We start from the raw sequence: 24,889 nt of genomic DNA on the forward strand, positions 1-24,889 counted from the left end.
GGCTTCTCATTGCGGTGGCTTCTCTTGTTGTGGAGCACAGGCTCTAGGCGCATGGGCTTCAGTAGTTGCAGCACTTGGGCTTCAGTAGTTGCAGCACACAGCCTCAGTAGTTGCAGCATGTGGGCCCTAGAGCACGTAGGCTTCAGTAGTTGCGGCACATGGGCTCAGTAGTTGCGGTGTGTGGGCTCTAGGGCACACGGGCTTCAGTAGTTGTGGCCCATGGGCTTAGTTGCTCCACGGCATGTGGGATCTTCCCGGACCAGGGATTGAACCTGTGTCCCCTTCATTGGCAGGCAGATTCTTAACCACTGCATCACCAGGGAAGTCCCATGCCTAATTTGTTTTTTTTAAATGAACAACTTTATTTACAGTTGAACACTTAAACACAAAATCTTGGCTTCTGAATCTGTGAGGTCTCTTGATCAAATGGGGCAGCAGCAGGCAGGGAAGCAAACACAGGGGCCAGTCCAGATTATCTTACTCAGGAGCATCACCCCGAGCAAGGGAAGGCCTGATTCAGTCTTCCTCTGGCCTACATCTCTCCACACTGTGAGATCACCACAGGCAGCTTGGGCTTATTGTTGGGGCCTGTGGGAACATTCTCAGTCTTTCTCATCACCAGAAGTCCATCAGTGATTTTTCCAAACACCACGTGCTTCCCATCAGCCAATCACATTTAGAGCAGGTGATGAAAAACTGGCCGCCATTTGTTCTGGGACCACTGTTTGCCACGAAAAGCAGGCCTGGAGCTGAGTGTCTAAGCTTAAAGTTTTCATCTGCAAACAGCCCCCCCCCCGTAGATACTAGTGACTCCAGGACCATCTCCATTAACAAAATCTCCACCCTGAATCATGAAATCTTTTATGACCCTGTGGAAGCTGCTCCCTTTGTATCCTGTTGGAACCCCATCTTTTCTGAATTGTCCAGTGCAGAACTGCCTAAAATTCTCAGCCATCTTAGGCGCTGCGTCTGCAAAGAGCTCCATCTTCATGCAGCCAACTTCCCTTGTGTTCTACCCAGTCCTTCCACAAGCCAGTGCCTAATTTTTTAAAAAAATTATTTATTTATTTATTTTGGCTGCTCTGGGTCTTAGTTGTGGTGTGTGATCTTTTAGTTGCGGCCTGTAGACTGTGAGTTGTGGCATGCATGCAGGATCTAGTTCCCGGACCAGGGATTGAACCCGGGCCCCCTGCATTGGGAGTGTGGAGTATTACCCACTGGACCACCAGGGGAGTCCCTATCATGCCTAATTTAAAAGTTAAATTTTATCCTAGGTTTGTATGTATAGGAAAAAACAGTATATATAGGGTTTGGTGCTATCCACAGTTTCAGGTATCAACTGGGGGTCTTGGAACGTATCCCGTGTGGATAAGGAGGCACTCCTGTAATGGTTTTCTCTTCTGTTCTTCATTCCGTGAAGAAACCAAGACCACTCATGTCCAGGAGTATAGGTCGCCTTCTCTCCAATTTGGCATCTGAAATTTAATGTTAATTTCTGTCACTGAATAACTAAGCCCACATTCAATTTCTTTGAAGAGAATTTTAAATCCAAATCCCATGAGAGAGAAGTTAAACAGGAATCTGAAGAACTTAGTATCTCTTCTGTGCTTGCTGTGAAAAGGAGCTGGGTTATTAATTTAAAGAAGCTATTTTAGTTTCCTTAATAATTACGGGAAAGGATACAAGTTTTGCCTTGCATTCTGAAAAAGTTCTTTTCAGTTTAGAATTTCTTTTTAAATTTTGGAAAAGGTTTGCTGGCATACAAAACTCAGGGAAGAAAAATTCAATATTACGAAACTCAGACAAATACAGGTTACCTACAAAAAGCTACAGGATTAAGGCTGTTGAGTTTGAAAGTTTTGGTATAATTTAAATTTCTCTCAATTTGAGGAATTTACAAAGCTCATTCATTTTGAGAATTGGCATCTCAGAAGTGGAATTAGACCTTTAGAAAGAAAGGGAGTATTAAATGGTATTTTAAAGCCAGTTCCATAAACCAATTCCTGCTATAAAAAGTAATTTAGCTGCTGTTTTATTTATAGATATATTTCCCCAATGCTTTTGGCATTATGTTTGCACACAAAAAGTTTTCACTTACTTTTCCTTTTTGTTGGTCCATTTTTTTTTTTTTTTTTTTTTTGCGGTATGCGGGCCTCTCACTGTTGTGGTGTCTCCCGTTGCGGGGCACAGGCTCCGGACGCACAGGCACAGCGGCCATGGCTCATGGGCCTAGCCGCTCCGTGGCATGTGGGATCTTCCCGGACCGGGGGACGAACCCATGTCCCCTGCATCGGCAGGCGGACTCTCAACCACTGCGCCACCAGGGAAGCCCGTGGTTCATATTTTTAAATGTACAAAGTAGCATTTTATATGTGGATTAATGAGGACTAGATTTTATAAGGAGAGAACAAAATAGAATGGAAAATTTTTCTTCATAAAATTAATTCCCAGGAAATAGGAGGGGCAGTAAAATGGTCCAAATAGAATAGATACAGCTAGGGTATGCCTACACAAAGTGGAGTAGACTCCATAATTGAAATGTTTTCAACTGTGGCAATAGCAGATAAAGGAGATATAGCCTAATGATGATAAAAGCAACAAAAACAACAGCAGCAGCAGCAAGTACTATTTATACCGTGAACTTACGTGCAAAGCACATAAGATCATCTGTTATAATAACCCAGTGTGGTAGGTTTTATTATCCTTATTCTATAGAGGAAGGAAATGAGGATAAGGAGAGGCTTTATGATAAAGCTAATAAGGGAGAGTTAAGATCTAAAAACATTTCTTTCTGCCTCCAAAGCCATGTTCTTAAGTACAAGTGAAGAATGATAGGTGTATTTTGTTTTATACTTTGTAGTGTTAACATTTAAAATATAATTTATTACCTCTTTAAGGGCAGGGGCTTAGACCTTTAACTAATTGAATTTTTCAGCCAAGTATAGCTCCAGCACAATGTTAATACTTCCATAAACACAAAATTAAAAATCATTCAGAAATGTTAACCTCTTAAAACTTACAAAATCAGATAATCTCCTGAGAGCTGTGAAATGAGAGCCTTCACACTTGAGAAGGTAGAATGGTTCCCCCCAGTTAAAAATGATGTAGATGATATTATACAGTAGTTTGAAACCAAGATAGAAATTTTAGGATTCTGTATAATAAATACTGCTAATGATTATCTACTTAAAAAATAGGAACTTCCAGTTTCTGTTCTGGCATCTAAGTAGCTTAGTAGTCACCACTCCTGTTCTCACAATAAGAAAGTGAACAAACTGAAAATCAACAGACAACAATTTGTTCACAATAATAGTTTTAATGTATTTCATAATTATAGCTTATGGATGAATGAAATGAATGATAGCAATGCTTTAAAGGACAGGAGGGAGAGATAAGAGTACTCTGTCATAGGGTACTTGCACTACCCGTGAGGTGGTATAGTGTTATCTGAAAGAAGCCTTGGATTAGTTGTAAATGTATATTGCCAACTCAAGCATAACCACTAAAAAGGGTAAAAAGAGAGGTATACACTCAGCTGTATCCATGGGTTTCACATCCACACATTCAACCTGAATTTGCTGATGTGAAACTCATGGATACAGAGGGCTGGTTGTAATGAACATGCTAGGAGAGGAGAAGAAATGGAATCATATAAAAAGCTTAGTTAAAACCAGAGAAGGAGGGACTTCCCTGGTGGTCCAGCAGTTAAGACTCCACGCTCCCAATGCAGGGGGCCCTGGTTTGATCCCTGGTCAGGGAACTAGATCCCTCATGGCACAACTAAGAGCCTGTATGCCACAACTAAAGATCCCGCATGTTGCAGTTAAAATAATAAAAAGATCCTGCATGCTGCAACTGAAGATCCTGCATGCGTCAATGAAGATCCTGCGTGCTACAACTAAGACCTGGCGCAGCCAAATAAATAAATAAATATTAAAAAAAAAAACAAAACAGAAGGCAGAAAAATATAAGACAAAAAAGAAACAAGGACAACAAATAGAAAATGTAACAACTATGGTAAATGTTAATCCGACTATATCAATAGTCACTTTAAATATTAATGGTCTAAGATATACCAGTTAAAAGACAGAGACTCTCTGACGGGATTAAATGAGACCCAGCTATATGTTGTCTATAAGAAACCTGCTTTTATATATATTTTTTGCAGCTTTATTGATATATATAATTGACATATATAGCATTGTATAAGTTTAAGGTGTACAACATGTTGACTTGATACACTTACATATTATAAAATGATTACCACTATAGTGTTAGCTAACATCTCCAGCTCCTCACATAATTACCATTTCCTTTTTATGGTGAGAACATTTAAGATCTGCTATCATAGCAAAACTGACTTCAGAGCAAGGAAAATACCAGAGATAAAGAAAGACATTCCATGATGATAAAAGGACCAATTCTTAACAAAGACATAAGAATCCTTAAAGTGCATGCAGTGACAGTGGTTCTTTTTTTTTTTTTTCACACTCATTATGACCTTCTGAGATACCAGCACAAGCTTCCCCATGCCATCTTCACAGCAGTTTGGGTCCCAGCTCTGTGCAGCCCCTTTCCTAAGCATCAGTTCAACCACTTTCTTTTGCTGCTCTTGCAGTTACTGTATCTGTGTCACCTCAGTGCTTCTTTTTTGCATTTTTAGTTCGCTAATTCCTTATTTAAATTTCCTTTATTAAAATAACTGACAAAAATTAACTCAAAATGGACCATAGACTTAAATGTGAAATGCAAAACTATAAAACTTCTAGGGGCTTCCCTAGTGGCGCAGTGGTTGAGAGTCTGCCTGCCGATGCAGGGGACACGGGTTCGTGCCCTGGTCTGGGAAGATCCCACGTGCCGCGGAGCGGCTAGGCCCATGAGCCATGGCCGCTGAGCCTGTGCGTCCTGAGCCTGTGCTCCGCAACAGGAGAGGCCACAACAGTGAGAGGCCCGCGTACAGCAAAAAAAAAAAAAAAAAAAACAACTTCTAAAAGATAAGAGAAAATCCAGGTGAACTTGGTTGGGTTTGGCAATGCCTTTTTAAATACAACACCAAAAGCACAATCCATGGTCAAGACATCTGTACAGACACCTCACCAAAGACAATGTACATATGACAAATAAGCAGATGGAAAAATGATCAACATCATATGTCTTTAGAGAATTTCAAATTAAAACAATTCGATAGCAATACACACCTATTAGAATGACTAAAATCCAAAACACTGGCATCACCAAATGCTGGTGAGAATGTGGACAACAAGAACTCTCCTTCCTTTTTGGTGGAAGTGTAAAGTGGTAGAGCTGCTTTCGAAGACAGTTTGACACTTTCCAATAAAAGTAAACATACTATTGCCACATAATCCAGCAGTTGCATTCTTTGGTATTAACCAGCTCTCCTGGTTGGAACACTTGGAAGATTAACAAATTGCCTGTTTTTGTTTTCATATAGAATATATAGTGGACTTGTTCACACTCTGAATCTGAGCCATTGTTGAGTTTGATATTTGATTTCTTGTATTTGTCCAAATATCCAAGAACTTTCACAAGGAAATAAAAGTTTCATTCTTTCAAGAAGTTACTGCATGTGTGACCATGTATAGATAAAAACAATATTTCACTTAAAGGTGGAAAATGGACAATTAGCTAGAAAGCCATTCTAACTGCACACTGGGTCAAGTTCATAGCTTATGAAATCTACAAATTACCCCCTTCAGAGTTGCTTGGGAAGATGGTTAAAACGTGACTGTTAAGGTTACAAATGATAAGGATTGCTATATGAGACACAGTGATTATCTTAGATGATCCCACAATATAGTTGCTGAGGTAGGACTAACCTGAAATTACAAGTTGTATATAGAGCAATGGGTGCTAAATTTAATGATAAAGATAGTAATTGCTATGGGATTCTGATGGTTGTTTGCATGGTTTGTGGCTCTAACCTCAAAGACGCCCTTTCTAACAAGGCCAAGGCCTTGTTTCTGTAGATATTTATATATGGTGGATTGTAAATGAAGAATAAGACTTCAGGTATTTTACACTCTGTCTTAGCTCACAGGTCTAAGGACATTTGAGTGGGGCTGGGCCAAAATGGGGTGTGGAGACACATCTTCCATAGAACCAACGGCCTTGAGGGAAGAAATGGAATGGATGTCTCTTGGTTGGATTTCCTTACTTCCTGTTTGTTACTTATATGTTTGCTTTTATAAAATTAGATCATATTTTATATTCTTTTTTCATTATGTAAAACATTAAGAATGTTTTTGGAGGTCACTAAATGTTCCCCAAGAGGATATTTTAGTAGTTATACTCAAATTTATATTAATAACTCCATTGTTATACTTTTATGTTGTTTTTCCCTCGCTATTATTAATAATGCTATAGTGAATATCCTTGTTTCAGTGTATGTATGATGATTTGATGAAATTCCTAGAAGTGGATTTTTGGGGTGTGTGCCTCAACATTTTATCAGCTTTTGATAAATATTGCTGAATTGTTCTCTAGGAAGGTAATTTCAATTATAACTCTATAATGATATTTAAAAGTATCATTTTCAGCCATTGTTGACAATATGGATATTATACTTAATTTTTTTTTTGGATAATCTGCTAGGTGAAAAAAGCTGTCCTGTTTTTGTCCTGTCCTGGTTTTGATTTGCGTATCTTTGATGACAAGGGAGTTGAATATTTATTGGTTGTTTGTATTTTTTGTGATTTTATGTGTTGTTATAAGTATTACTGTCATTATTTGAATGGGAATGTCTAGTATTTCATTTCCAGGTGTTCTTTGGTGATGAGTTATATAAGAGGGAGAAAGAAAACGTGCAGGATTGTGGTTGACACGTGAGCTCTGGAGTTAGGCTTTTTGGATTTGAACGCAGCTTCCTGAGGGATCCCCCAGCTGCTGGTCCCCAGGCAAGAACTTGATTGGCTATAGCTAGTAGAATATATAAGGAGGAGCATCTTAACTCTGAGTTACGGGAGTAAAGATGGATAAGGCTATCAGAAAGAAAGTAACCATGGCTGGCAGCTTACCCCCAGAACCCCTTCCTAAAATAAGGTGTGAGTCAAGTGCTCTGTTGATTCACTGTTTTGAGACAGCTCTCTAAAACTTACAGTCATGGTTTCCCACAAAATCACCTCACTGCAAATGAGGACATAGATCCTGTTGAAAAAAAGAGAAGGGAAGAAAGGGTAAGAGGGTATTTCTAACATAATCTAATGGTTTTGGAATCTTTACCTGTGATATTCTCTCTCAAAAGGTTATTGAATAATAAAGCACAGGATGCCTGACATAAATTGAGGAGATGCACTCTTATGAATTGTCTTATTGGAAAAAAGGCCAAAAATTCCATTTATTAATTTTGCCTTCACCTTTATTTTAACTAACAATTTTTGACCTACTTATCAATTTATTCCATGTTGGTCATAAGAATTTAGCTTGTGATTTTAAAGTCATTCCTATTAAAATAGCAGTGGCTTTCCTCACTCCTTCCAGAGACCTTGTCAAAAAATGTTATTTTTTCCACCTCAAATATAGATTTAGCCTACAAATACTGAAGCGATAATTAGGGCTTATGCAAGATTGTTTCACTTGAAAAATTAGCTGCTTTTTTTTTTTAAAGTTTTACTTTCCAAATCTTTCTAGTTTGAGAGTATAGCTAAAAAAAGAAGGTATTTTAAAGTCATGGCTTACATAAATGATTTAAGTAAGAAATGTGTGAGAGGAAAAATGAAAAACATTACTCATTGACCCCTTTTGTGTTACTGGTTGTATCTCTTTTAAATGCATTTTTGCATGTATCATTATTGTAGCTTGAGCATCTAGCATATGTCAGCCTCCCCAAATTAGAATATATTCAAATTCCTCAATGGCCTTTTATCAGGCTCCTAGAAAAGCCAGGTGCACAACCAAAAATTAGTAAAAGTGAGAGAATGTAATTGCCAACATGTTGAAAATTTCTTTCTGATGAGAAGCCACCGTAATCAAAAGAAACTGCCCTAGCAGCATCAGTTAAGGTGGACTCTCATGTGAGATTTTTGAAGTATGAAGGAAATCACATTTCTTTTTTGTTCAGGTTAGATGTTACCATTTCTGATAGCTCTTCCAAAGTTAGGTTCCTCGTTCCATAAAATAAGCATTTCACACTTCTTTCTGCCATTCCTGTTCCTAGGTACACGAAATTCTTTCACAGGTACCATCTTTCCACATTCCTCCATAGAACACATCCTTCCCTGACTCCAGGCCTTTGCCTTGGCCATTCTGGCTGCCTGGAATGCCCTCCCCGTCCTTCTTTCTGTGGCTCATTTTCTGCCTTCTCACCGAAGCTTTTCCTCTGTTGTAGCATTTATTACTTTGTTATATTGTGGTTAGCTGTTCTCCTGTCTCCTCCAGTAGGACTGAGCAAGAACCTCATGGGACCTTGTCCTATTCATCTCTGTATCCCCAGTACAGGCACACGATGCCTGGCACATAATAGGTGCTCACTGAATGATGTTTGAGTCACTTAGCCAGAAGGTTAAAATATAAGCGTCACTTTGCAGGCTTAGAAATGTTCCGTTCATTCTAGTTGATTGCCATTATCCTGCTGCAGTCTATAAGAAAGTAAAAAATGCCTTATGTTCAGTGGTTCTTCCTGATGGCTTTACGGTTGAGGTCTTTGTTGGGCCTTGCTTTGAGAGGCTTGATAATCTGCCACCAGGTGTTCTGTAATTCCCTTCCTTATTAGGGTGACTAGGTTCCTCTGATTTCTCTGGGATCACTAACTCATGGTGTGCCTTTTAATGCTGGCTGGAATAGATAGTGTCTGGTTCAATAGGCTTTTATTGCTCAGCTTAAAGGAGAACAAGCCATATGGTAGTTAACTAGATTTGCAAAAGATGATAACTTAGTGGCAAATAAACTGGCCTTGTAAATGCAACAGCCTGGTTAGTCAGGAGAGAATTGGCATAGCATATACACAAGTGCAGAGGAGTGCTGAAGGTATACTAAGTGGCATGGAATTAAAATCATGTGTTGCCTTTAACAAAGTACACCCAGTGAAAGGGGATTGATCTAGGGCTCAATAATCCAGAATAATTAGAAAGATACTGTAGGTTAATGTGTGTACTTTGAGGTCTTTGTTGTGGACCATCCAGCAACTGATGTAGACTTATAACATGTAAGGGCTAGAAAGAATATTAGACGTCACTTAAATTTCAACTTTCACATTTTAGAGATGAAATGGCCTTAAGTGGTTCTCATAAGAACACAGTACAAGAAGATATTAGACCTAAAACCCAGAATCTACATCTTTTGACCCCAAATGCAGTTCTCTATATCATACTCTGTTATCTTTTTTTTTTTTGTGGTACGCGGGCCTCTCACTGTTGTGGCCTCTCCCGTTGTGGAGCACAGGCTCCGGACGCGCAGGCTCAGCAGCCGTGGCTCACGGGCCCAGACGCTCCGCGGCATGTGGGATCTCCCTGGACCGGGGCACGAACCCGTGTCCCCTGCATCGGCAGGCGGACTCTCAACCACTGCGCCACCAGGGAAGCCCTGTTATCTCATTTTTTAAGGATAGCAGAAGTCAGTGAAATACATGGCATTAGAATCATGCGGACAAAAATCCTTCTCTTACAAACTACTGACATCGTAAATTACTCTCTTCTATCAATCACAGCCACCTTTTCTTTAATGGGAGAAGGGAAATTCTGTCTAAAAGATCAGTATGCTTCTTTTTTTAACATCTTTATTGGAGTATAGTTGCTTTACAATGGTGTGTTAGTTTCTTTATAACAAAGTGAATCAGCTATACATATACATATATCCCCATATCTCCTCCCTCTGCGTTCCCCTCCCACCCTCCCTATCCCACCCCTCTAGGTGGTCACAAAGCACCGAGCTGATCTCCCTGTGCTATGTGGCTGCTTCCCATTAGCTATCTATTTTACACTTGGTAGTGTGTATATGTCCATGCCACTCTTTCACTTCGTCCCAGCTTACCCTTCCCCCTCCCCATATCCTCAAGTCCATTCTCTATGTCTGCATCTTTATTCCCGTCTTGCCCCTAGGTTCTTCATGACCTTTTTTTTTTTTTTTTTTTAGATTCCATATATATGTGTTAGCATACGGTATTTGTTTTTCTCTTTCTGACTTACTTCACTCTGTATGACAGACTCTAGGTCCATCCACCTAACTGCAAATAACTCAATTTCATATCTTTTTATGGTTGAGTAATATTCCATTGTATATATGTGCCACATCTTCTTTATCCATTCATCCAATGATGGACACTTAGGTTGTTTCCATCTCCTGGCTATGGTAAATAGAGCTGCAATGAACATTTTGGTACATGACTCTTTTTGAATTATGGTTTTTTCAGGGTATATGCCCAGTAGTGGGATTGCTGGGTCATATGATAGTTCTATTTTTAGTTTTTTAAGGAACCTCCATACTGTTCTCCATAGTGGCTGTATCAATTTACATTCCCACCAACAGTGCAAGAGGGTTCCCTTTTCTCCACACCCTCTCCAGCATTTATTATTTGTAAACTTTTTGATGATGGCCATTCTGACTGGTGTGAGGTGATACCTCATTGTAGTTTTGATATGCATTTCTCTAATGATTAGTGATGTTGAGCATCCTTTCATGTGTTTGTTGGCCATATGTATATCTTCTTTGGAGAAATGTCTACTTAGGTCTTCTGCCCAGTTTTGGATTGGGTTGTTTGTTTTTTTGATATTGAGCTGCATAGCATGTTAGCTCAGTTGGTTAGAGCGTGGTGCTAATAATGCCAAGGTTGTGGGTTTGATCCCCAGCATGCTTCTTTTAATTGTCATTCTTAACTTTTCAAATATGGCGTTGAGTTTTGGGGATGAGCTATGTATTCTCAGAAGACATTTTAGATTCAGGACCTTGGTCAGCTTTATTCACTGTAGGTTTCAGTGATTGCTGTGAATGATAACTTCAGAGTTAGGACTGGTTTCCTAGTGATGACTAGAGGCTGAAATTCAATTTGTTGGAAAAAACTGAAAACTGAAGCCAAATCAGGCCTCTGTACCCGACACCAAATTAACTTTTGGAGACAGAGTTTTGGGTAAAGTAGAAATGAATAGCTCTATTGCTTTGCCAGGCAAAAGGGGCCCACAGTGGGCTAATGTCCTCAAACCATGTGTCCCCAGCTGGGGGGGTATTGAGAAGTTTTGTAGTAATGGTTCAAAGAGGGCATGATCAGCTTGTGGACATTCTTCTGATTGGTTGGTGGTGAGGTAAGTGGGATTCAGCATTCTCAACCTTCTGGTTCCAACTGGTCTGGGGTCTACATGCTTGTGAGCAGCATATCATTAATTTCTCCCCTCTAGTGGGGGTTTTAGTATCTGCAAAACAGCTCAAAAATACTGTTATGGATATCCCTTGATGGGGAACCAGGACCCCACCCCAAGGCTGCATTATTGTCTCTCTTGACTGTTCCTCCTTTGTCTCTGCATCCCCTCCCTTCCCTAATTATCAACTGTTTGAACCTGCCTTTTGGAATGCAGGGAAGGTCCTGGAGGCTGAAACCTATTTCCTGTAATCAAGAAATGGGGAACACTGAAAGACTTTTGCGCCCAGGAGCCCCACAGGTCCTGCTCGGTATCAAAACAAGTGATGCCAACTGTAAAACTGATTGTGTGTCTCTGCCAGTTGTCCTAAGGGAAGAGTCATTTGATCTTAATGCTAAAATCACAGTTGAGAATGTGATGAATATGTTTGAATGTCTTTAGGACTTAAAGGTCTAGTTTTAGAAATTGAGCTACAGAGAGAGGAAAGAAAGTATTTTATTTTGATGTTTATTTATTTTTGCATCTTATGACTACTTTATTACACTAAATCAGGGAAAACGAACATGGCATTTTAATTTTCTTAATGAAATAAATAGGATTCAACTTTGCTTACTGCTTCCTAGAAATGAAAACATACTGAGAACATTTAGAAGATTAAATGACAAATAAAACTCTTATTCAAAGTGGCACATGCTAAACGATTTTAAATTTAGGAATTGAGCCATTCACAAACTGAATTCGAGTCACAGTCCCTGCTGGGTTAAGCAACTATTATCTGTGTTCTGGAAATGTTAGAGTTTAACCCAAGTCTTCTTTGCAGTTTGTGTGTTAAGTACTGTGTTCTTGAATTATAAAAAGCTCCAAGGATGATTAACAGCCCCCAACTGAAGGAAACAGTCTTAGAAAGTAACCTTTTAAAGTTTTAGCATCTCTAATAGGCAGTTTTTCTGTGGCTGTAAAACCCAACACAAACGTTTTTCTCTCCTTGTTTCTCCATAACTCTCTTCATTAAAAAATGTTCCTAGTTAATTCTATTAATTATATCATGTCTTGCTGTTTTTCTTGGATTATGTGTTAATGGTGTAATTTTTTTCTTACTATTATAGATAAGGCTGGTGCTTTGAATGAATGCGTTAGAAGTATTTTAATTCCTTTGGGTAGATGAACTCATTTTAATTACTTCTTTGGATTTGCTACAGTCTTAATAAGATTTTCTTTTAGAAAAAGATAGGACAAATAAAATTGGATATTTATAATACTGCCTGCATGTTATTAAATCACATACTTAGTGAAGGTTGGCATTTTTTGGTTAAATAAAAAGTGAGAAGACAGAATGCCATCATGGACTAGACTGCATGTCATATTAGTGTCAGTGGAAATGAAAATAATACCATTAACTGCTTTTGAATTTGTTTAAAAACACTTCTTCCATTCTACATAAACTATTGGGATAATCCATGAAGTGAGTAATACTTTTTTTAAATCCGTATGTCCTATTTTGCTGCTAGGCACAGTTTTAGTAAAATAGGTTATTTTAGGTAAAGCTTTTCTTCTAATGAGTTCAAACTGCTTCATCCATTTTCCTTCTCATCCCATGTTTTTAAATGAGACATTGTAGGGAGGAAGAACTGCTTTTGTTTTGTAATGAGGAACATGAGGTGGAAGGTGATTATCATCAACTCTGAGGTTGGACAAGTGGAGAAAGGAAGAGTCTTTTGTTGTTCTCTGGGTATCTCTGTCACATTATAGTTTTTTTGCTGGTGGTTAACTAAACCCTTTTATTTCCTAGAAAATGTTACTAGGCCAGGTATTATTTTACAATATTAACCTTGATCCGTGCTTAATTTCATTCACTTAATTGGCTCATTTTATTTTCCTAATCAGTAGAGGCCATTTTCTATCTTCATTATATCAGCTATTCTTTCTGGCCTTGTGTCATTCTCCAATTTGATAAGTGTACTGTTTAATTTTTATACGTTTTGTTCCAGAGACGATGTAAAGTAGCTTATAAGACACAGAAAATATACAAGATAACATCAATTAAAAGTAGGGGGCTTCCCTGGTGGCGCAGTGGGTGAGAATCTGCCTGCCAATGCAGGGGACGCGGGTTTGATCCCTGGTCCGGGAAGATTCTCACATTGCCGTGGAGCAACTAAGCCCATGCGCCACAGCTACTAAGCCCGCACTCTAGAGCCCGTGCTCTGCAGCAGGAGAAGCCATGACAATGAGAAGCCCGCACACCACTCGCTGCAACTAGCGAATGTCCGCACACAGAACAAGGACCCAACACAGCCGCCCCCAAAAAAACAACAAACAAATAAATTAATTAATTAAAAAAAAAAAGTAGGGCTCTACGAAGAAAGAAAAGCAATGGTTGGGCTTTAAAATAGAGCTAGGACTAGATGAAAAATTATACTGTAATGGCAAACAAAAGATGTCAAATAAAAATTACTCATTTAGGGTCTTCCCTGGTGGCACAGTGGTTAAGAATCCACCTGCCGGTGCAGGGGACATGGGTTTGAGCCCTGGTCCAGGAAGATCCCACATGCCATGGAGCAGCTATGCCCATGCTCCACAACTACTGAAGCCCGCACACCTAGGGTCTGTGCTCTGCAACAAGAGAAGCCACTGCAGTGAGAATCCCACACACCGCAATGAAGAGTAGCCCCCGCTCTCCGCAACTAGAGGAAGCCCACGCGCCAGCAAAAGACCCAACACAGCCAAAAAGAAATAAATAAAATAAATAAATTTTAAAAATTTACTCATTTATATAGTTGATAGTACATATAATTTTTTAATTTAATTTTTATTTTATATTGGAGTATAGTTGATTTACAGTGTTGTGTTAGTTTAAGATGTATAGCAAAGTGATTCAGTTGTACATATACATATATCCATTCTTTTTCAGATTCTTTTCCCATGTAGGTAACTACAGTATACTGAGTAGAGTTCCCTGTGCTATACAGTAGGTCCTTGTTGGTTATCTATTTTATATATAGTAGTGTGTATATGTTAATCCCAAACTCCTAATTTATCCCTCCCTCCCACCATAGTACATATAATTTAAAGGAAACTAATGATTAAGTGAAGTACAACTATTCTTGCTATTAAAATTAGAATTTTATCTTAGGCACTGTTTTAATTGCAAGAAAGAGCTCTTTATAACTATGGTATAAAGATACAGGTTTTCTCTAAGAGCATACTCTTTTCTTGGAGCATTAAAAGAGTGGTTGGGCTCCTAAATCATTGTTTTTTTACCCAAACTTTTGCTAAATACTTGGAGGTCATGAGCCTGAGATTGTCTTCTCTGACACAGATGGGAATATAGCTGTTCAGAATTGCCTGTTGCACCCAGACCCTTGCCCCTTAACCATAATGAACTCAGGATGTGTTCCCTGTCTTCATTTAAGGCCTTGATAAAGACATTGAACAGGATAGGACCAAAGACATCAAAGCACTAGCACAGGGGTTCTTTTCTAGTCTGGGGTCTCCCTGAGGCCAGAGGGTAGAAATGGGCCATGGTTATGGACAAATCCCCTGTCATCTTAAGAGGGACTTTACAGGTCAGGAAACATTTTTGTGTGAGGAGATATTGTAGCTTTCATCAGATTCTTAAAGAAGTACATGTGGGCTTCCCTGGTGGCACAGTGGTTGAGAGTCCGCCTGCCAATGCAGGGGACGCAGGTTCGTGCCCCGGTCCGGGAAGATCCCACATGCCGCGGAGCGGCTGGGCCCGTGAGCCATGGGCTCCCTGTTTTCTTCTCTGTTGTATCTAGTAGGTGCTTAATTAATATTTGTTGATTTAAAGTGAATGAAACCAAGTCACATTTTCCCAGTATGTCTATAAAACTCTAACCTGAGGGAGTTGGTCAGGTGCTTTGTGAAATCTTACCCTGTGCTTTTCTCTTGGCCCACCAATGAGCTAGCTAGATCTGCAAGTTAATGAAGTTCATTTGGCAGGGTTTGGTGTGGGGAAATACTTGTATTGGTGTCTAGCAGTATTCTTTTCTCTGCTTATGACCTTATAGACCATTTGTTCAATAATCCTTTTTGGCGGGGGGTGGTGGCTGCACCACACGGCATGTGGGACCTTAGTTCCCCAACCAGGGATCAGACCCGTGCCCCCTGCGGTGGAAGTGCAGAGTCTTAACCACTGGACCGCCAGCGAAGTCCCAATAATCCATTTTAAGACACTGGTGTGAATCAAGCCCCAGTTTGAAAAGGAGTATATTTGTGTATTTGCCTCTCTCCATCTGCTGACATCTGTACCATTTTTTACTTGACTGTAATTCTGTGGCCATATTTTCAGGCTCTTTAAGAATCCAGGGATATAATTTTTGTGGGTACAGCCTAGAATTAATTTGGAGAATCTAGGTATCTCTTCTTGGAATTCAGTTCTTCCTTAGCCGTATTATTTCTGCCCTTTTCTTCTCCCTGATGATGAAGTCAGGAGTAAAAGGGAATTGAACTGCTGTGCTTTATTCTGTCCTCTCTCTCTAACAGTCATGATGACCATGTCTGAACTCCCCATCAGCAACAACAACAAAATCACCCCAGAAACCACTCTTTCATCATCTTCAGTATTTGCACAGGACTGATCTCATTACAGTTTTGTACCCTTTGACCTACCTGTTAAAGTTTCACGCGACGTCCATTTGTCCTAGGTCATGTGTGTCTCTCTTTTGTATGAACTCTTTTTTTTTTTAATTGAGGTATAGTTGATTTACAATGTTGTGCTGATTTCTGCTGTACAGCAAAGTGACTCAGTTATACACATTTATACATTCTTTTTTTATATTCTTTTTCCATTATGGTTTATCCCAGGGGATTGGATCTAGTTCCGTGTGCTTTACAGTAGGACCTTGTTGTAATAGTTTGCATCTAAATGTAATAGTTTGCATCTATAGTACTAACCCCAAACTCCCAGTCCATCCCTCTCCCTCTCCCCCTCTCTTGGCAACCAGAAGTCAGTTCTCTATGTCTGTGAGTCTGTTTCTGTTTTGTAGATAGCCCTTTTAAAATATGAGGAAACACATGGCTATCCATGTTGTTATATTCTTTCTGTATATACCATTCTCTCATCGTCAAGATGATCTGTTTTCATACTGTCAGAATGGGGGTTTTGAGAGCCTCACATCCCTCGTGAATCCATCTGTCATTTAGAGTTTCTGACCATTTGATCCTGATCCTTATTTTTTTCTCTCAACTTTTCGAAATCTGCTTTCCTTCAAAGAACAGCATACATTTCTATGTATGCCCGGGATTCAGTTCCTGGTCTATTACAAATTCCAGTTTTACATTGTTACTTTCCCTCAGGGTTTCCATCATTTCTACTTTACCAAGCAGTTTATCCTTATTGGTTAGAAGTCCTGAATCATGGTTTCTCTCACTGTTTCATTCTGAAAACTAGAACTTGTCAGAAGGCAATATAGAATTTATCAGCAGAATATGATGAACAGAAGATGTTCAAATAATTGGCATCTCCCATGATATCACCATCTTACATCACTATCTTGTTTCTGAGTTAGTTTTGTCATTTCTGTTAAAGATAAGCCATCTACATCTTGAGTTTGGTGAGCACTCTCATTATATGGCCATTAGTGTGATATTCTTTCTCCTTTTAAAGTCACTTTAAATATATTTTACCACATCTCATCCTAGGTCAGTGGCTTCCCAGGCATGTGCATATTTTCTTGACATAGCTTGTTCTTTTGTCAGCTTATTTCCACCGGACATTGGAGAATGTCCATTAGCATGAGATCCAATCTGCAAGGTTTCAATGACTATGCAATTGTAGTTACAATCGTTTATAAGGTTGAAAATTCATTAATAGCCACTAATCTTTTCAGTCTTTGTGCTTTTCTATACGGACATCTAAGACCCTATGTATTTGACCCAGGTCTTTTTAGCTTTCATGCCATTTTCTCCTATATTTTTGTACTAGTCAAATTACCCCTTGGCATGAAGCTTAAGAAGATGTGCACCTTCTTGCTCCTTTGGATATTTTGGGCGGGATGCCCTGCATGCTGACCCCCCCTTTTGCTCCACATTTCCTCTTTCTCTTCCCCGTTTTTCTGGGTTAAATTAGTATCCAGAGCACCTCTGCGTCTAGCCTGTGACTTTTTCTGTTATTGCTCATTGCTTCCCTCTTCCATTTTTCTAGTCTTCCAAGGCTTTTTTTTTTTTTTTTTTTTTTTTTTTGCTCATTTGGGATTATCTAGTGTTATAAGATTCTAGCCATTATTGCTGTTATTGTCTGCTTTGAAAATTTCTGGACAAAAGAAGAATATTCATCCTAAGGCTTTCTGAAGATTCAAATGACTCAGGAAAAGTATCTACAGTGTGATTCCTCCCCTTCCTCGCACCACAGGCCTCACTTTGTATTACACAGCGAGGTTTGCAGGTGTGCAGCTTTTGCCACTAACAACCTTCAGGGCTGGGCCCATTTTTGTGGCTATACTCGACTGAGGTTGTCAGTAAAATAAAATTAAAAAATAAGAAGGTTATTGCCTTGCTGCTCCTCTGTTACCTTACCTGAGATATAATGTTCGCCAAGTAAAAACAAAAACACTTGTCACCTGAGGATGAATTCTTATCCTTCTCCGAACTTTAAAGTACAACTTTTCAGAATTATACAGTAGGAAGGGTGCAGGGTAGAGAAAGCAACCTTTTAAAACAAAGTTCAAATCAATAATAATTAACATTTCCTAGCCTCTATTTTCCTGCTAATAACCAAAGACAAGTACTAGTTAGAGAAGCCTCAAGTGTCTGGATTTCTGGACGTACCAGATGGTGCTGCATAAGGACTATGCATCGTGCCAGGGAGAAGCCTGGGTTGCTCTTAGCTACCACCTCTCCTACATCTTGACCTTGTCCGAGGACACTTAAACATGCCCAGTGCTTTGCACTGAGGCTTTTTCTTTGTTCTTTATTCTCTATCTTACCCACTTCTGATTTCAGGAGGTACATTTCTGCCATGCTTAGTGAGTGCTCTTGTGAGCTTTTATTTTTACTTCTTCCTTAACGAACTTGTTCTATTCATCTTTTTCTTTTCAGATTTCCTTTGACTCTCATGTTACTGCCTGATCTCACCAGATCCCCCCTCTCCCCCACTACACTGGTTCTTTCTCACTGTTATTTCTCAAGATCACCCAAAACCAGCACAGAAACCTTCAATTTCTTCAATAGCTAGCATTAAGGTAGTTCTGCCTCTTCAGTTTTTTTAAATTATTTTATTTTATTTTTTTGTAAAATCTTTTCACAGATTGTCTGAAAACATATGTTTTCTTCTTTTGGTTTGTACTTCAAATATTTTCTTCCTCTGCAATTAACTCTGCTAACCAGCTCTGAGAAAGCTTTGATTTTTGTATAGAAGTTTTCAATACTGTTGAGTGTTGATATTGTGTTGACAAATACTGCCCATGCATTTTTGACAATATGAAAATCATTCATATTAGGATGACAAAGACTGAAACTGATTATGTTTAACCAGATTCTTGCTTTTCATCAGAGTTGTTTTAGCAGGACACATTCTTCCACTCCATTTGTTGTGAAAGTCATGATGTAATTGCCCTTGGTAAAGAAACTTGGTCTTAATTTGGTGGTTTTTGTCAAAACTTTCTTTGGTGGAACCAGAAGAAAATCGCTATTGGTGATTTACCATCAACAGTTTTGGTTTAAGTGAAAAAGGTTACTTTTTTTTCTTTTCTGATATGTTTCTCGCTCCTGCTGAAGGGTAGATGTAGGGAGACCAATTAGGAAGCTGATGCAATAATTCAAGCAAGAGACAGGAGGGCCTGAACTTTTGAAATAGCGTTAGGTATGGAGAATAATTTGCATTATCTTCAAAAATGTAAACAAAAAGTGTTTCCATAACTTATTGCATAATGTTGTAAGTGCTTTTAGAGTTTAGAAATCACAGTTTTTCTTAAGTCTCTATTTTCTTTTTAACATGTCCTTTTGGTACATGGCTAACTAAGCAATTTATCACATCCTCCACTTTTGTATTTCCTAGTTTTGGAAACTATCTACTTAATGTCTATTTCAGCTTTTAAAAAAATTTTGTAGGTTTTTCACCTCTTGATTATAAAAGTAAAATTAAACAAAAATAGCTTGGCACTGTCACCTAGGGATAAAAATGATTAACATTTCAGTGTTAATTTCCTATGTGTTTTTCCTCTCAGTTTTTTGTAGATATAGAAATAATTGAGCCAAAGAGCATATCTGTAAATATTTATATAGAATCTTGCATTTTTATGAAGCGTTATGTTATGAGATGTCATTAAATATTATGAGAGCCATAATACTGATTTATCCTGTGGATGCACCATATATATTTTACCATTATTCTATTGTTGATCCTTCAGGTTGTTTCCAACTCATTGTTATTTTAACAAATGCCGTGGCCAATATTTTCATGAATAGTCATTCTTCACATATATCCTCAGGATAAATTTTTAAAGTCGAGAACTTCTTTGAAGGCTTGAATCGAATAAGTGTAAAGATGTGAATGAACCCTAATGGCTGAAATTTCCAACTAGTTGAAGAGGTAGAAGTAGTGCTTAGCTGCTCTGCATTTCCTGTGTCCACCTCCTGTTTACCTGGTCACCACCTTGGATTCATTGCGCTAGAAAAGAATCAATATGCAGGAGGCCTAGTAACCTGATGAATAAGTAAGAAAGTGAAGGCTGTGCTCTTGATATATCAGAGCATAGAGAAGTTTGGAGGAGAAGATATGGAGTACGGTGATGGGGAGTCCCCTTGCCTTCTGACTCATTCTCATATGAGTATAGATGGACATCTCTACCCACTATTTCAACTTGGATGCCCACATGTTTATTGACTCTTCTTTGGAGTTTCTGTTTTAGTTTTGTTAAGATCCTTCTGTTTACCAGAGAAGATAGCTTTTATCCATTATGTCCTATTCTTCTTCAGCTATTTCGAAGTAGTGCACAATAATGAAAATGACTCTTGTTAATCCCTGTTATTCTTTCATTGTGGAGGGAGTGTGGTGTGGGCATGCATGGTAGAATAGCAGAAAGGAAGGGGGGTGCTTAACCTCAAAAACTTCTGGAGAGTTCAGTTACTAGTTTAAGGAGACAGTATAATACAACTCTCCTTGTACAAGTCAGTTCATTTGCAGATAGTTCTTTGCTTTGGGTATGACATCTATTAAGCTGAGCACTCTCAGTCTTCAAGACGATATTTTTCTTGGCACCAGAAAGATAATTTTGTTTTTAATTTAAAAAAATATTTTTAATTAATTAATTTGGCTGCATTGGGTCTTAGTTGCGGCACATGGGCTTCTCTCTAGTTGTGGCATTTGGGTTCCACAGAGCATGGGCTCAGTAGTTATGGCACACGGGCTTACTTGCCCCACGGCATGTTGGGAACTTAGTTCCCCAAATAGAGATTGAACCTGCATCCCCTGCATTGGAAAGCAGATTCTTTTTTTTTTTTTTTTTTTTTTTTTGCGGTACGCGGGCCTCTCACTGTTGTGGCCTCTCCCATTGTGGAGCACAGGCTCCGGACACGCAGGCTCAGCTGCCATGGCTCACGGGCCCAGCCGCTCCGCGGCATGTGGGATCTTCCCGGACTGGGACATGAACCCATGGCGCCTGCATCGGCAGGCGGACTCTCAACCACTGTGCCACCAGGGAAGCCCTGGAAAGCAGATTCTTAACCACTGGACCACCAGGGAAATCCCCAGAAATATAATTTTTTGATCTCAACGATGTTGACTGTAGTTTTTCTTGATCCTTGTTATTCTGAGGTGTTTTTTTTTATGTTGATGTAAAAAAATGATTTATCTTCTTTAAAAATGAATTCTAAAATAGCAGACTAACTTGGGGCATTCAGTATTGCTATAAAATTCCCTTTTGCTCTGTGAATAACTTTAATTCTGATTTTTAGAATTTCTAGTTATTAGTTAATAATTCCTTTTTCAAATTTCCATATTGAAGTTAATGATCAATCTTAAAGTAAAATTATTTCAGCAATTGCAGTTCTATCACGATCCTAGGAAGCTAATTACAGGAATAAATAAAAATGGTTACAAACAGCATTTGTATCTATATTTAAAAAGCAATTGACCAAGCAGATGTTGTTACAGATTTTTGTCTTTGATATGATAAATTTCCCATTAATTTTGAAAATCTGGGTTTAAGGGATGTGCTTTCAGATTTTGCACAGTTGAGCTGCAATTTGTGGAAGTTCAAGCAGCTGTACTGACAAACCATTTGACAAATTTGTAACTGAGGCTGTTTTAAGCAAAGTTTTAGAGCTTTATGTTTTGTATTTTATGTTCAGCCACATGTATTTGAATTTCTTCTATTTTTGTGGATCTAGAAGTTTGTATGTTTGCATGTGTATTTATTCTTTCTCTCTCTCTGATTTATATGTATATTTGTGCATGCATGTGTGTGTGTATGTGTATATGTATACTTACATTGTACATCCAGCCTAAGTTGGTTGTAAGGATGCATATACTTCATCTTTTTTTAATAAAAAATATTCAGTTTAAGCTCTCACTATATAATTAAATTTTTTTTTCTTTTTGCCTAGGTTGAAGAAATTGTGGATATTGGATCATTTGCCCCAGAAGACATTCATATTCCTAAGATTTATGTACATCGCCTTATAAAGGGAGAAAAATATGAGAAAAGAATTGAGGTAATTGACTTAGCTTGTCTGTCAGTATTTATGGATCTGACTGTCAGAGATGTGTCCCTGGGGCCATTCTAGATGATATGGAATTAGAGCTGAACAGGAAGTCTTGCTCTGAATCTTAATAGGAGCTTCTCATGTGTCTATCTTGAGGGGACATGATTGTCTATGTAATTGTCCAGTTCAACAGTTCCTTGTGTATATCATCAAATTACATGCTTCTCTAGGCTGTGTCTTCTAGGCTTTTGTAACTGTCCTAATTTATGATGCATAGTTTTGGCTGGCTGTCCTAATGGGTAGAGGAGGATAATCAGGTCTTTGGTGGCTTTACCCCTGCTGGACTCTTAGTGTTTGAGTGTTCAGAACTGTCTATCTATCTTGAAGTCTTTGCACATTATAGAGTCCAGACAGAACATCATTTCCCATGAGTGTTGGGCTCCGGGCAGCTGGTGGGTATGAGATCATGGCAAGGAGTGGGTACCGGGAGCATTGGAGGTACTCTAAGGCTACTGAAAGCATGAAGACCAGCTGGACCAGAATTGATATCAAGATTCAGAAGTGTCTAGGGATCGGCAACAGAATAGACATGCAGTAAGAGATACCGTGGATTCAGAGATACCCTCTACCCGCGGACATCAAACAGAAAGGCATTCTGCAATCTAAAACTAATGTCAGGGGCCAGGGATCAAAAATGGGACATTTGCAAACAGAAACCAGAGTCTGTATCAAGGAGATTTAGTAACAGAAATAGTTTTCTGGCTGGTTTCTGGATATTTCTATGATTCAGTTATAGCAAAACCAGTCTAGACTCTGCATGTGGAAATAGGCAGTTGGCAGCAGCAATACCTGGTAAACACATTCTCACAGCCCTGCAAAAATAAAGTCCCAAGGTCTATTTCCTTTTCTTTATTCTGGCTCCATCCCAGAGCACCTGAGGAGAGTTCAGTTGCAGGAGCCTTAGAGTAACAGTAGTGGCACTCAGTGTGACAGTAACAGAGGAATTATTTGCTTCAAGGAGACAGAACAATTATATCTTCCTCTTCAAACATCTGACCTCTTTCACTTACTTTTTATTTAATTAGTTAATTAATTTGTTTGTTTTATTTATTTTTTAAATTTACTTATTTGGCTGCAGTGGGTCTTAGTTGCAGCATGTGGGATCTAGTTCCCTGACCAGGGATTGCACCCAGGCCCCCAGCATTGGAAGCGCAGTCTTAGCCACTGGACCACCAGGGAAGTCTTTTCACTTACATTTTAAAGAATTATTTCTGTCATCAAATTTTATCCATAGTATTCTTTTTAAATTTAAAAATTCTCTACATTATATTGCAGATTTGCCTTATAGTAGTAATGGGAGAGAGTTTTGTATTTCATTATTGTTAAAATACAAAGTATACCTCAACCATGAATAATTTATTTCTGTTTATTTTAAAGCGTTTATCAATCCGGAAAGAGGAAGATGTAAAAACCACATCTGATAAACCTGGAGATAATGTAAGGGAACGTATCATCAAGCGGGCAGCTCTTGAATTTGAGGATGGCATGTATGGTATCCTTTATTCCTTGCCCCCTGAGCTGGGCAAAGACGTAGCCCTCACTTTTTACATATTCATCAGGTTACTAGGCCTCCTGCGTAGTGATTCCTTTCTAGTCCATTGTAACTTCTAAAGCAATTGATCAATTTGTACAGATGTGGCATCTAACCTAAAGGTATCAAGATAAATGAAATTAGAATTATAATCCTTTTGCCTTCTTGAAACAAAATGGTGACTGAAAATGTCCTTAGCTGTTCTCTAATATACAAGGAATTTCAGTATAATTTGGCTTGTGGCTAAGGGTAATTGGGAGAAGAGATTACCCAAGGTGAGGGTTTCAAATCTCAGAAGTACTGCTTATAACCAGTGCTATTTACTTTCTCTGTGTTCTGACATTTACATACTCATTGAAACGTAAGATCCAACTTCTTAACAACCTCTTGTTTCCCCTGACAAAGATTCTGTGAATGTACCCTTTTATGTCTGATGTTTTGTAAGGGTATTCAATGAATGATTCAAATTCTGCTGTAGATATTGAATACTTTGTCAAAAAAGAGGTAGGTGAAGATGGTTTAGTGCAATTAGTGTTTGGATTTTGAATGTGTTTAAATAACAGTGAGTCTATTCACCATTTTGTTGATTTTCAAGACATCAACTGTTGAACTATATAATACAAATAATACATATAAATTCAAATAGTGTATGATAAGATAAATATTTGTTGAATGGTGAATCCAGTAAAGCCATACTTAAAGGCCTGGGACAGGAAGTAGTAGAAACATGACATGTGTCTCCATTCTCTGAGCTTCCCCTAGTCCATAAAAATCTTCTTTCAGACTGATATTGACAGGAGAACTGTTTTTTTACTTTCTTTTTACCTCCACCACTTCATTTTTCTTTATCTTTCAGTTTATACATTGGGTTATGGTGGGAATTCACATAGGGGAAGAGAGTATAATAGTGCTTCCTCTTCCACCTCCAGTATCAGCAAGATATAGAGTCAACCAAGTGAACTGAACAGGTGAAAGCTAGTCTCTGGGTTTTCTTCTTACGTCCAGTCAGTTGGTTTACCATTGATATTTAACACTGACTCTGATAATGCTGATTTTTAGATATAATGGATTCTAGGTATCCTTTATTCACTGTCATTGTATTGCCTATGAAAAATATTTGCAAGTCAGTTCATATAAATGGTCTTTCCATAGCACCTACTCTTTTTCAACCCAAATTACATAGGCTTTTTTCTCCCTGGTATTTGACTTACTAAAAAATACTAAAGAACTGAGAAAATTATAGCATATGATGAAAGAGGGGGGGTATAAAACTTGTAATTTGGGTTGCCCTTACCTGAAAATGCCTGCTTATAATTATAATGGAATTAATACC

The 24,889-nt window shown here is 38.6% G+C and overlaps 1 protein-coding gene and 1 pseudogene across 3 annotated transcripts in view; one reads left to right on the forward strand and one right to left on the reverse strand.

The window, feature by feature from the left end:
- The window catches only part of OXCT1 (3-oxoacid CoA-transferase 1), a gene marked incomplete at both ends in the record, with an annotated part of 141,274 nt that overhangs the window by 48,832 nt on the left and 67,553 nt on the right, over window positions 1-24,889 (forward strand). For both annotated transcript variants that reach the window (XM_082835919.1, XM_082835918.1), the window contains 2 exons: window positions 21,867-21,974; window positions 23,403-23,517. In XM_082835919.1, the coding sequence (XP_082692045.1) occupies window positions 21,867-21,974; window positions 23,403-23,517 (223 nt within the window). The remainder of the gene's footprint in view (window positions 1-21,866; window positions 21,975-23,402; window positions 23,518-24,889) is intronic.
- On the reverse strand, window positions 499-18,281 carry LOC309959930 (peptidyl-prolyl cis-trans isomerase H-like; annotated as a pseudogene). Its single transcript has 2 exons — window positions 18,090-18,281; window positions 499-1,012 (listed from the first exon to the last, which is right to left on the reverse strand). The product of its transcript is annotated as a peptidyl-prolyl cis-trans isomerase H-like (transcript).

Source organism: Leucopleurus acutus, assembly GCF_964270905.1.
Source record: "Leucopleurus acutus genome assembly, chromosome: 3".
NCBI classification, from domain to species: Eukaryota; Metazoa; Chordata; class Mammalia; order Artiodactyla; family Delphinidae; genus Leucopleurus; species Leucopleurus acutus.